This window comes from Octopus bimaculoides, chromosome 1 (assembly GCF_001194135.2).
Source record: "Octopus bimaculoides isolate UCB-OBI-ISO-001 chromosome 1, ASM119413v2, whole genome shotgun sequence".
NCBI lineage: Eukaryota > Metazoa > Mollusca > Cephalopoda > Octopoda > Octopodidae > Octopus > Octopus bimaculoides.
The window spans coordinates 168626321-168640978 of record NC_068981.1 but is presented as its reverse complement, the minus strand read 5'-3'; the positions used below and the strand labels follow the sequence as shown (position 1 = coordinate 168640978).

At 36.6% G+C, this 14658-nt stretch overlaps 1 protein-coding gene across 1 annotated transcript in view; it reads right to left on the bottom strand.

Annotated features, from left to right (window-relative positions):
- The window catches only part of LOC106870664 (membrane-bound transcription factor site-1 protease), a 130200-nt gene that overhangs the window by 70402 nt on the left and 45140 nt on the right, over positions 1-14658 (bottom strand). The window contains exons 22-26 of the mRNA XM_052971635.1: positions 14603-14654; positions 12885-12965; positions 11545-11588; positions 8145-8222; positions 5093-5236 (exon numbers count right to left, since the gene is read on the bottom strand). Coding sequence (XP_052827595.1) covers positions 5093-5236; positions 8145-8222; positions 11545-11588; positions 12885-12965; positions 14603-14654 — 399 coding nt within the window. The remainder of the gene's footprint in view (positions 1-5092; positions 5237-8144; positions 8223-11544; positions 11589-12884; positions 12966-14602; positions 14655-14658) is intronic.

Here is a 14658-nt window from a genome sequence, read left to right as displayed (position 1 = left end):
TACATACATATATATACATACATAGTCATGCATTTCCCAATGATTTCATTAAAAAAAAATATGTCATAAACTAACTCAAGTCCACTTGAACCAGTATTTCTGACAGGCATGAAATGTGGGGCCTTACTCAGTTTTATATTACACGTTTGGAAGAAAACATACAACTGTCATTCAAATTTGACACATGGAAGCTGTTGATATTTGGGGACTCGAAAACTGATTTAAGAGCATTTGCAACAAATAAATCAATTCCCTTCGTAAGTACCACATAACGTAAGTCTTATGAGTGTTTAGTATTGCTATAGAATATTTAGAATAGCCCACTCACTATACTGTGCTGGGGAAACATTTATAGAATTGATTTGCTACTGGCTGATCTGAAAATAACAAACGAAGAGACACTCTGAAAAATTTGCAACGCTAAGCTCTATGCATGTGGTTTGTCAGATGTGACTGGTGGAGTATCAGCAAAGTGAAATGTCACCTTTTGGTAAGTTAATTAACATCCCAGTGCTGTAGTACGTATTGTGCAGTTACTATGTTTTGTACATTTGAAATAGACCAATGCAGAGGAATAAATTAATTATGAATAAATAACATATGATGGATGATGTAATACAAGTAATGTTAACCAGAACAGACAGACAATACATGCAATAAAGCATTATATATTTGCTTAATAACTCATTGGGTAGAATGGTGTAATGGAAGTGTGCTGGACCCATAACCCAGAGGTCTGTAGATCGAAACTATGCTCTGCAAAGGAATGAATACTATTTGCATTCAGATTATTCTATTATATGTAATACTTATTTATTCATTATCTAATAGCTTTATATCCCACAATGCTCTTGCAGTGACAGTGCTAGTACAAATCTCTGGGATATTAGATTGGATGCTTGAAGAAATCCACAACTTAGACATCAGGACTAGGAACCCTTACAATGACCGGTAACTTCCATATCTACAGTGATACAGACAAGATCTATGTTAAACAAGAGGAGGGAGACAGAGGCAAAAGATCAGTCCAGACAGCTTTTGAGTGTTACATTGTTTCAATGAGACAACACCAACTGAACAGCAAAGAAATAAATGAATATGTAACATACATATTCAATAAGTGGAAGCAAGTTTAGATAGAGAACTCCTGAACTCTGAGCTTACAGCTTTTTTATTTGAACCAAGGTAGCTGAACTAACTTAAACAGATTCTTGGAAGAGAGATACACATCAAAGCAGCAAAAAGTTATGCATAGAGATATAACCTGTAAGCAAGAAAATGCCAATAATATTCTTTTCTACTCTCGGCACAAGGCCCAAAATTTTTGGGGGATTGACCCCAGTACTCAGCTGGTACTTAATTAATCGACCCCAAAAGCATGAAAGGCAAGGTCGACCTCAGCGGAATTTGAACTCAGAACGTAAAGACAGATGAAAAACCACTAAGCATTTCGCCTGGCATGCTAACATTTCTGCCAGCTCATCACCAACAATATTGACAGGTATGGTAGTCTCTCCTGGACCTATGATGAGTATATGATATCTCACCTAGAGGGCTATGCTTTTGCTATTCAAAAACAGGAGATTGCTACTAGATTCCTAAATACCTGATCAACCAAAGAGATAAGGATGCCTCTAAACCATCATGATGTGATACAAAGTGTGGATTGTGCCACATCAGTGTGGAAGAGGTCACTCATGTCTTCAGTAGCTGTCCAAAAGTGTCTGCAAAATACTACTTTCTATGAGACATGACATTGTTGCTGAGATGATCCACAATGCTATACACGGGAAGGACTGTCCCAAAGGCACACCAGAACCAGTAAGTATCCACATCATTAAAAATAAATACTGATGAAACATCTCAACAAAAACAGCAACCTAATGTAAGATATAATTGTATGGGACAGGGAGCAAAAATCGTGCACCACTGCAGAGATCAGTTGCCCAGTGGATGTGAATGCTTATTCAAAAAATGGCGGAAAACAGAACATCTACAGAGAACTAATGAGAAACCTACAGTTCTTTTATCCAGACTAGAGATTTTCATTTGTTCCTATCATCATAGATGCACAGGGCTATGTAACAACAGATCTACATAGAAACCTAGAAAAGGTTTGATTCTCCAAAACAAGAACAGTGCAGATTGATTCACATTCTCCAGATACAATCAATAAAAAGAACAGTAAAAATTCATAAAACATTTCATAGATTCTCCATTTGAAGTTCCTGAGTGAACAAATGCACACAATACATATACATATGGAATACATACAAATACACACACACACACACACACATAAACAGTAATAAAACATTTACTTGTGTTTTAACTTGACACACGCATCCACAAGTGCAAAGGTTATCCACACACATACTCAGTGGCACGGTTGGCATTAGGAAGGACATCCAGCTATAAAGGCCAAGCCAAAACAGACTGGAGCCTGGTACAGCTGGTAAGCTCTCTGGCTTACCAGCTCCAGTCAAACTGTCTTACCCATGCCAACACAGAAAACAGATGCTAAATGATGATGATGATGTTGCACATATGCACACAATACTCACAAATATATGCATGCAACAACCAATACAGGTAACCACAAGTCCTGAGAGCTGACTTGACTTAAACAATAGAGCCTTGCCATTTTGGAAGTGACCAGCTTCAATTCTGCAATGGTAAAAAACTTCAAACAAATTCCCAAAAGCATTTTGTTTATGCCTGTACATGCTGGTCCCATGTACTCAACTTTCCCTATGAAGCATTCTCCACATCTCATCCTTCTAACACCCATCCCTTCATCACCCTTCATAGCACTACTTAGCTAATGATATCCCATGAGAACAGAATCAACACAGATTTCATCTCCATCTTTTGGCATTACCAGTTACTTACTCCCTCTGGAACCAGTTCCTATTATATCCATCCCTCTGAGCCTCACTGAGGAAATGATAAAGGACCAGGAGATGTGGTAATTTGTAGTATTTGATAAGATACAACAAGCTAAGTAAAATCTTTGTCTTCCACACATACAGGCTTGTCCTTTCAAGTGTTGGTGCCACATAAAAGGCACCCAGCACACTCTGTTAAGTGATTGGCATTAGAAAGGGCATCCAGCCATAGAAACCATTTCACAACAGGACAGCTAGAGTCTGGACAGCTCTCTGCTAGCCAGCTCCATGACAGACTGTCCAACCCATGCCGCATGGAAAGCAGATGTTAAACAATGATGATGATGATGGTGATGATGATTCTCATTATCATCCCTTCCCACATATCTGCTTTCACTCTCAGTGCACTTTCATATCAGCCATCAATGCTCCTCACCACCATTTGTTTCCGCACTCACTGTGACCATCATTATGCACCTCTGGCCTCCGTCTCTTTCACTGTACATCTCCAACTGCCCTCCACTCTCACATCTTGTACAACATCTCCCTACTTTCTGATCTATCTACAGGCTGCTACTTGTCAACCCTCCATTCTGAACTGCCTATAATCTCCCATCTTCCCCACCTACACAATATATATAACCATGTAGTTAGGAAGCAAAACTTTATAACCATGCAGCCATGCACCTATCGGTTTTACAGAAAATATTCCCAAATATATTAAGAAAAAACAAATGCAGATGTACAATATTTACATGGTAACACTGAAGAAAATGTAAGTTAAAATGTGTAAAACAAAATGTAAACCAAAATATCTAAAAACATGTTAAAAAATAATTATTCCTTGTAAATTTCAATAACATTTTTATATTTAATCCTATGTAAGTTAAAAATTTGTCTACTACTAACTTACAGTATAACAAATATGACAACACAATGAGAGTGACTCGACAGCATCAGTCAACATGCTAGAAATAGCAACGAGTAGCCTTCAGAATACACTCTACTATCTTAACCTTTTGCCTGCCCAGTGTATCACATGATACATAAGATATTTCCTTGGCATCCATGCATCATATATGATACACATTCTCGATTTTATTCAACCAACAGTTTAACTTGAGACTTATGAAGGGAAAGCTTTATGTAACTCAGAACACATAAAACAAGGGCTAAACAAAAGTTCAAAAGCAAGCATGGATGTTTAGGGCAAACTTATGAAAATGCTTTGGACAGGCAATGAGTTAAATAAAGAAAGGACTCATTTGATAAAACAGGTCTACATCATCATCTTCATCAGTTAATGTCCATATTCCATGTTGGCATGTGGTGGACAGTTTGACAGGATCTGATGGGTCCAGGGATTGCATCATGCTCCAATATCTCTTACATTCTTTTAGTCTTTTATTTGTTTCAGTCATTTGACTGCAGCCATGCTGGAGCACTCCCTTGATGGTTTTTTTTTTTTAGCCGCACAAATTTGACCCCAGGACTTATTTTTTAAGCCTAGTACTTATTCTATCAGTCACTATTGCCATGCGTTTACATCCCCATAACTTGGCAGTTCGACAAAAGAATAAGTACTAGGCTTAAAAAAATAAGTCCTGGGATCGATTTGTTTGACTAAAGCCCTTCAAGGCAGTGCTCCAGCATGGTCGCAGTCAAATGATTGTAAACAAGTTAAAGAATAAACGAATACAATTTTTATTTTTAAACTTTTTTGTTACCAAATTTCTACTGAAATAACTGCTTTTCATCATCATCATCATCATCGTTTAATATCCGCTTTCCATGCTAGCATAGGTTGGATGATTTGACTGAGGACTGATGAACCGGATGGTTGCACCAGGCTCCAATCTGATTTGGCAGAGTTTCTACAGCTGGATGCCCTTCCTAACGCCAACCACTCCAAGAGTGTAGTGGGTGCTTTTACGTGCTTTTGTTCCAATTAATTTTGAAAACAATAAAGAATTTAAGTCTAATACAATAACTTGTCATTATTAAGATATTTGGATCATGAAGTTTTGATGAAAGGTTTTTAATATAAATCGCTTTAAAACAGGAAACTTGTACTGCAGAACCAAGGACAGTCTGAGGTAGATGGGCAACAAAAGAGTTAACAGGTTTTATTCATCTCCATGATATCAATCTTCTGTGTGCATCTGTTAACACAAGGTAAGAAATATGAAAAAGAATCACCTCACCTTTCAGCATGTGGCTATTATCCAAACAATTGGAATCTCCAAAGATTGCAACACGACCAGATGTAGGTTTGGCTGTTGTTTGGTGTAAGCCTAAAACTGGAACATGCTCTACAGTTCGAGGACGACTTTGAAGAACTTCATAGCCTTTAAAGAATTAAAGAATTTAGGAAAATGTAAATTAACTCATGGAAACGTTTTTCAAAAAATTAAACTAATGAATACAATTATTTTTTGCAGTAATAAGGCTGTGAGTATATGTGTCTGTGTGTGTGTGTGTGTGTGTGTGTTTTAAATAAGCGTAACTGTTCGGTAAGAAGTTTGCTTCTCAACCACATGGTTCCACTCTAAATCCTACTGTATGAAGCACCTTGAGCAAGCATCTTCTACCTATATCCCCAGGACAACCAAAGCCTTGGGTGCATTTGAAAGATGGAAACTGAAAGAATGCCATCGTGTGTGTTTGTTTCACGCACCACTGCTTGACAACTGGTATTGTTTGGTTTCCGCGAACAATCATTAGTTCCGCGAATAAACAGGGATACACTGTATATATAATCACTATTTTTATATAGTGAAAGTACACGAGTTGTTACCCCTTACAATAAAACATCAGAGTTGTCTCCCTTGATGTTACATGTCGCTTTTTGATTATAAATATACGAGCGGTAATTGTTAACGACTCAATCATATGAAGCTACCTTCCATTGAGAATGGTGAAATCATATGGCTGGTTAATAATACACTTAGCTACCAAACACTCAACCAGTCTTGCTGCATATAGGAAGCATGTATAAAGCGTTAATTACTTCTGTAAAATAACAAACGACGCTGTATGATTAACTTTGGCCGACACTGAACACCAATATCCACGGATTCCAGATCTTAAATTTTATAATCGACAAACCTGTTTGCTTTTTATATATACATATACAGGGTGCGACGAATAAACTGTCGTCTAAATTACGCAAATATGAAAATAACACTGACATTTCATTTTAACAGATATATTTACTAAAATTACATTAAAATATCTCGAAATACTAAAGAGTAAATTTATTCAATAAAATCGCCATTGGTTTCAACCACGGCCTCCAGACGACTTCGGAATCTCCTGCAACTCTTCTGGACGGTCTCTTTGTTTAAGTTGGTGAATACTGCCATAATCTTTACCTTTTGTTCATCATTGATGTTACAAGGAGTTTTGTTGGTCTCTCGTTCAACTACACTACACAGGTAATAATCAAGGGGATTGCTGTCTGAGGAGTTAGGTGGCCAGATGTTAGGGGGATGTGGTCGCAGAAACTGCCTGAAAGTCATGACTGGGTTCTTCTGCTCGTGTGGCATGGTGCAGAGTCCTGTTGCCAGACATAAGGACTTCCAGCAGCCACCCTTTTGACCCAGGGCAACACTACCTCCTCCAGGCACTTGATGTAGGCCTGTGTTGAGTGTGAGTGAGGTTGTGTGGGAAGATGAATGGAGGCATAATGTCACCAACACTAGTGATCACTCCAAACACCATGATGTTGACTGGATGTCTGATTCTTATCACTCTTGGTACATGTCCTCAGACTGACACCCAAACACTCTGAAATGTTCGTATTGGAGCTTCCGGCACACATGCCGACAGAGTGAATTGCATCATGGTGCTGTTTTTCTCACAGACGGTGCCCAACTCACCCTACTATACTCTGTAGTTGATAAAATCAGAAACCAACAATACACATGTGTGAAATTAAAAACATAAAATGGTGATAATTTACCCATCACACCCTGTAGATATATATATATATATATATATATAAGAAATAATTAAAATTCAGTTGAATTAAGTACTTAAGTTGAGGCACCAAGTCAGTCCAGTATTATCCACACAGCTTGGAGTAAGGTGAATAAAAAGCAAATAGTAACAAGAATGTCAAGGCATTAGTACATTACAGCCGTTTTAGGCAGCTCCATTTAATCAATCAATGCAAGCATTACATCAATTTGAAATACACCGTCTTCCTTGGATGCATAAGACCATATAGGTTTTCAACATACAGAATACTCCATTATAATATTTTAGTAAATTTTTCATCAGATCCAATACAGCTAATTAGTCTACATCCACTAAGAATTAAAACCATTGGGAATTGACAGTTAAGTTCTAGCTGCTGATGATAAACTAATGTCAAATTGTAGAATACTAGCTGCATTAGATCTTTTGATTGTGGCAAGGAGAAAGATAAATGTAACTATACTACCAGCTCTTGGCCCCTGTTGTTATTCTCTTCTGCCACTCCAAATTATAGTTGGGATATTTTCTCCCTAAGTTCATACTGCTACAATAACAACAGGCATATAATACCTTTTATTCTCTAGTTCTGATGAAAAATTTGCTAAAAAATTACAATGGAGTATCCTGTATATTGAAAATCTACATGGTCAGGAGGAGGAGGAAGAGAAGAGGAGGGGACGACGGCGGTAGTGGCGACGACGACAAGGAAAGAGGACACTGCCATCATCATTATTATTATTATTTAGCATCCGTTTTCCATGCTGGTATATGATGGACAGTTTGACAGGAGTTGGTATGGCCGGAGGCCACACCAGGCTACAAATTCAAGTTTCATGTTCAGATAGTGCAGTAATTAGCCATGCTTGTATAGCATGCTGGTCATGATCTAACACTCATTCAGGCTCAAATCAGTATGTTATACAAGCCCGTACAATTAAAGTACTATCCAAGCATGAAACTTAAAATAGTTCACATAAAACCGCTGTAGTCATTAAATGATAATTATCTCTCACCCAATTGAGTACCTTGCTGATCCTATCAATAAGCAAACAGTACACTGTGTGTGTGTGTGTGTGTGTGTGTGTGTGTGTGTGTGTGCATGTAGCCATACAAATGGATTTGGTAAACAGAAACAAGAAAAAGTCCAATATGTATGCATGTGTAAGTGTGCATGGATGTGTGTGTGTGTGTGTGCATGCACGCACTTTTTCAATTTAATATGAATATTTTTCCTGACACAGAAATCTAGAAATAAGACCAGCTGAAATAACTTACCTTGGTCTTTGAGTTTATGTGAGATAACTATCCCATCTGGAGGAAACTTTGTTATACTTGTGCCAGATGCATAATACACTGAAAAATACAGAAATATATGTAAAACACATTAAAACCAACTTTATTTAAAACCCTTTGTTTTAATTAATTGAATAAATAAAATTAAAATGGAGAGAGAAAGGGGGGGAGGGAAGAAAGAACAAATGAACTCACAAGTGCACTAATACAACAGCAAAACTTAAAAGACAAGGTCAACCTTTTTTTGTCACCATATTTCTAATGAAATATACTGGCATTTTTTTTTTCAATTAATTTTGAAAATAATGAAGAAATTAGTAATATAAGCTTGTCAATGTTAAGTTAGTGTTTGGAACATAAAATGAAATATTCATGGAAGGTTTTACTTTAGATTGGTTTAAAACAGGAATTTGGCATCACAAAATCAAAATCAGGTGCAGTCAAAAGAGTTGACCCTTTAGCATTCACATTATTCTGTCAAAAGTGATTCTTATTTATTCACGTTGTTTTGAATTAATCATGTATGGTTTTGTAGCCATAAAATTTTGATGAAGTAGCTATTCATTTTTAGAATATTGCAGGGTTGGTTTGAGAAACTAGATCTGGCCAGTTTGAACATAAAACAGATAGAATATTTTGGCCAGATATGGCCTGTTTAAAAGCTAAAAGATTAAACTCAGAATATAAAGAGGATATCACTAAATACTGCATCATCATCATCATCATCATCATCATCATCATCATCATCGTCATTTAACGTCCGCTTTCCATGCTAGCATGGATTGGACGATTTGACTGAGGACTGGTGAACCAGGAGGCAACACCGGGCTCCAATCTGATTTGGCAGAGTTTCTACAGCTGGATGCCCTTCCTAACGCCAACCACTCCAAGAGTGTAGTGAGTGCTTTTACGTGCCACAGGCACGAGGGCCAGTCAGGCAGTACTGGCAACGGCCACGCTCAAAATGGTGTATTTTATATGCCACCTGCACAGGAGCCAGTCCATCAGCACTGGCAACGATCTCGCTTGAATGTCTTTTCACATGCCACTGGCTCAAGTGCCAGGGAGGTGACGCTGGTAACGATCAACGGCCACGCTCAAAATGGTGTATTTTACGTGTCACCTGCATAGGGGCCAGTCCATTGGAAGTGGCACTGTATTTTATTTCATGCTCTACCGATCCTGATATCTTTACTCTCTTCAGATTAAATAATCGAAATACAACTGCCATATCTTTTGTTATCATCATTGTTTTAATGTTCACTCTTCCATGCCTGCATACATAAGACAGAACTTGTTGAAACAGATTTTCTATGGCCAGATGCCTTTCCTGTCACCAACCCTCACCTGTTTCCAAGTAAGGTAACATTTCCCTATGACCATGTTTCCACTGAAGATGAGAAATGAAGGATACTGCTTGTATAACAGTGACACTTATTTACAACTACCATGCAATGCCAAGGGAAGAAGAGAGAAAAACACAGACACACACACTCACATTCATATACACATGTGAAACATCTAAATTTGACTACCTTGGTATATACAAAGAGGTGCTGAAAATCTCCTGGCTTTAAGAGTATCACAAAATGCTTGGTTAGAGGCCCAGCCTTCTGAGTTCTTTTACAGGGCTTAGAAAAACTGAAGGACCACTGCGATAAGTGTGTGAATCTGAGAGGGGAAAATGTTGAATAAAATCATGATTAACTGATCCTCTTGTATTTTCTTTTACCCAGAGCCAGGAACTTTTCAGCAACCCCTTGTAATGTCTGTATGTCTATAGAAACTGCAAAACCATGAAATTCTAAGATATATTGAATTTTATTGAACAAATAAAAGGGGATTTAGAGAACAGATATGTCCCAAATAGAAACATCTGTTTCATCATCATCAGTTAACATCTGTTGCCCATGCTGGCATGGATTGGATGGTTTGAACAGATTTGGCAAGCTGGAGAGCAGCACAGACCCCAGTCTGATTTGACATGGTTTCTATGGCTGGATACCCTTCCTAACACCAACCATTTCACAGAGTAAAATATATGAAGATCTAATCAACATAATGCAACATACTGTACAATTTTGATTCTTTTTGCATACAGAAACTACTATATTTTATTTAGTGGATATTAAACAGTTATGCATCCTGAGAGAATTTCTGGAAATACATAGACTCATTTGTTGGGAATTCTACCACAAGTTAAAACTAATGGGTAGTGTGATTATTATATTACGCAATATTGACCCCATGTGAGTGTATGTAAATGTGTGCGTAAACATTGTCATGTGAGACATGAATCTACTTATATGTAAGCGGGATGTATGCGTATAAGGTGTGAGCTGAATATATGCATGTATGTGTGTGAGCTGTATGTGCATATATATGTGTGAGCTGTGTATATATGATCCATGTGTGTATCTGTACATATGTACTGTTGTATGTATCTACATAAGCATGCATAAATACCTTTATACATGCATGTACATATAGCTAATGACCTTGAAAATGTATTTTTGTGTGTATATATACAGACTGTGCTTGTCTATGCTTCTTATGTAGTGAGCAACCTTGAACAGTTTTATGTTTATATATATATATATATATATATATATAACATATTAAGTGTATAATAACACAGAATATTTAGTGAATGAATACACATAGTGAATAATAATTTTCAACGTGTTTATATACAAAACTATATATATATACACACACATATATATACATGACTATTCGCTACACACAACATATGCCTTTATATGTAAGTAATATTGTGTGAGATGTGACTGTTTGTAATATGTGTGAGCATGTGTGTGTTGGATATATATCCATGTATGTGTTTGAATTTTGTGTGTGTGTGAACTATGTATATGTTTGTGCAAGCTATGTGTGTGCATGTGTATGCATGTATGTACATATTTGTGCATGTATGTGCATGTGTGTATTATGTATGTAGTGGGCAACTGTGAACGTACATAAACAGTGACTAACAAAAAGAAACAAGAAGAGTTATTCATCCTAAGATTGAATTTCAACATTTGCAAAAACCATTAACAAGGAATTTTTCACTCTTTTTATAATAATTTTCACTATTTATTTGTTTGAATAAACAAACGTTTGACATCATTATTGACAGAAAGGATAAACTAGTAAAGACATAAAAAAAAAGCAACAAATCTCATGTGAAAGGAATTCTTTTTTTTTTTTTTGTTACTAAGGAAACACAGACATGTCCCAAGAATGTTTTGGAGGTTCAAAAGGCTATAGCAAAATAAGATGACTCAGAAGCTGCAGAACATTGAAACAATGTCTTTAACTATGAGGACTTTGGGAAATGAATGGGAAAAAGAGAGTAAAGACAGAAAATATATATTCTTACATTCGTGGCCTCCAAGGAAGAGTTCTCCTTCAAACACTTGATCACTAGAAATTAATAATAATAATAATAATAATAATAATAATAATAATAATAAAAACACCAGGACTAAGAAATATATATAATACACAGAAAATAGCACTACTAGGCACCACACACATCCTATGTAAAACGCTTTCAATACAGTAACTATAAGAGCATCACAACAAACTACAGCACATACCCAAGGCACACAGAGCTGAACTTGGTAGTGCAGTGAAAGCACATTATAAAAATATGACTACTGAATAATAATAATAATAATAATAATAATAATAATAATAATATTCTCAGGAGTGTGAATGTCAAATACAAAGATATAAAACAATGGAGTGAACGAGATTGGCACTAAAAACAGTATACACAAGGGTAGGTGTGGACTCTCAGAGCCTTGGCTAGCACCCCACCTGGTGATGGTGCCACAATAAAAATACTGGCAATTGCACGACTTTACAAATGCTACCTCTAAATGACTGATGTCAAAATTAAATAATAACCACAACTGCACTAACAGGAATGGAACTGTTAACAGTAAAGGTGTTGTGCACAGCAGACAAGGAGCATCTGATCAAGGTCTGGCAAGTTGTTATCAAGCTATTGATCAGAACCAAAATTGCAATCAAACATGCAAAAGAAAATGAATTATCATTCACTTTCCCATGCTGACTGAATTCACTGAAGCAATTTTTTTATGGCTGGAGGCCCTCCCTGTTGCTAACTCTCACTTATTTCCAAGTAAGTTAATATGTCCATTTGGCCAGACATGTTTCTCACAGAAGACTGAACATGAACAACACCTCTTAAACAACAGTGAAGCTCATTTACAACCATCACATTAAATCAAGACATGGGTAAATACAAACCCACAAACACACACACACACACACATGTATAATTACATATTGCCTTGTCTTTTTTCAGACAGGCTTTTACAGAATATTGGAAATAAATAACACTGCTTGCATAATAGCGACACTCATTTACAACAAACTACATGATGTCAAAACAAGGAGACACACACACACATGCACGCACGCACGCACGCACGCACACACACACACACACACAAACACAGACACATACATATACATATACTACATGCTTCTTACAAGGATTTGGTCTGCCCAAGGCCTATAGTAGAAGACACTTGCCAAAGGTGTTGCACATTGGGACTGAACCTGAAATTAAATCATTGTGAAGCAAGCTCCTTAACCACACAGCCACACATGCACATATAGCCCACATGATACCCCAACACACATCTGTGCAGACATACACATGCCCACATAAATTTTTATCCTTACCTGAACATCATTCCTAATGATGCCAATAAGTCATTAATGGCAGGAATATTGGCACCACCTGTGTCAGGCATCCACCATTGTCTACAATAGAGTCATAGAATGAGAAATGAATTTGTTAGAGATATTACTCAAGTGAAAAACAACTAATTCGTAACACATTTATTAAACACAATATTTTGTATTTCGAAAGGGTCGTAATGCCAATAGTAAACAAATGCATTGGTTTTATTTCATTTCTTTTATCATTAGTCAATTGGTTAACCATTTAACTAATTAAATAGCTGTTTGATTAACCCATTACTGCCATGGTCTTTTTTAAGACTAGAAGGATAATCCATCATATTTCTGCAACACCTGTATTTTTCTGAGATATCTTTAGTTAGTCATCAAGACTGGAGTGTCTTTCAAATATTGTAATAAAATTTTTTTTATATATTTAGTATCAGATAAAGTTGTATAAAAAAAAGATTTTTGGCACTAAATTAAATAAAAAAATTTGGGCACTAATGGGTTAACCATCCGGTCTGTACAAGGACAAAGATGATGAAATCTATTTCGAATTTTGATAAACAAATTTGTATTCTTTTCATACACAAAAACAAATATTGTCATTACTACGAACAACAAAATGTTGGGAGAGTTTGGATGTTGTTCTTAGTGTAATAGAAATAGCAGTCAAAAAGACAGCTGCTGGTCATCATGTTGCTGTCACCGCTCATTTATTGTGGTTGTTGTCAGCTTGGGTCAACAGCTGTCACCATCATTTGTTCACCATCTGTCTGCTGTCTCATTTCTGCCGTCTCTCAACACTCTCTGCTGCATCCCAACACTCTCTGCTGCATCCCAACACTCTCTGTCAAGTAGTCAAGGTGTGCCAAATTTATACTGATGGTTAGGCTCAGAAAGAAGTGCACAAAAAAGATGAAATTGTTGCTAGTGTCTATTCCATGCGAAGTCATGATTGGCCAGAATTTGTTGATCACATGGGTAATATTCTAGCAAATCGTGACGCGAAGTGGTTGATGAATATTCCTGCTGCAGGTCAATCAATCAATCAGCTAAGTTCATCAAAGTCCTTTCAGTGCCATTTGTGACCTCATCATTGACATGCCCTCTTTACTCCAAGTCTGCTTTAGGTCCGTCTAGTGACGAGATCACAAACGGTAATGAAAGTCTTTGCCAAACCTAGCTCATTGGCTGATTGAGTAAATGATTAATCAAACAATTAATTAGTTAATTGGTTAAACAGTCAACCAGTTGACTAATGACAATAAAAGAAATGAAATAAAAAGTCTTAGAGGACTTCTGAAGGCTATGGGCACTACCCCATCCTCCAGACTGAATTTACAAAAAAAATAAAAGACACAAGAGAAATACAAAAGAAAGACAAAAAAAAATGCTGAAGATAGAGAGGAGAAAATAAAAAAAAAGCAAGTGAGAAGAAGAAAAAGAATAATCCTATGTACTATAGGTATAAAGCCCAAAATTTTAAAGGAGGATGCTAGTTGATTACATCAACTCCAGTGCTCAACTGGAACTTATTTTATCGACCCCACCAAAAGAATGGAAGACAAAGTTGACCTTGGCTGAATTTAAACTCAAAACATAAAGAGCTGGAAGAATCGCCACTAAGCATTTTGTCTGATGCTCTAATGATTCTGCCAGGTAGTCATCATAATAATAATAATAATAATAGTGATAATAATAATAATAATTACCGAGTATTTTCATCATAAAATTTCACTTTCCTCATCACAGATACATTATACCAGTC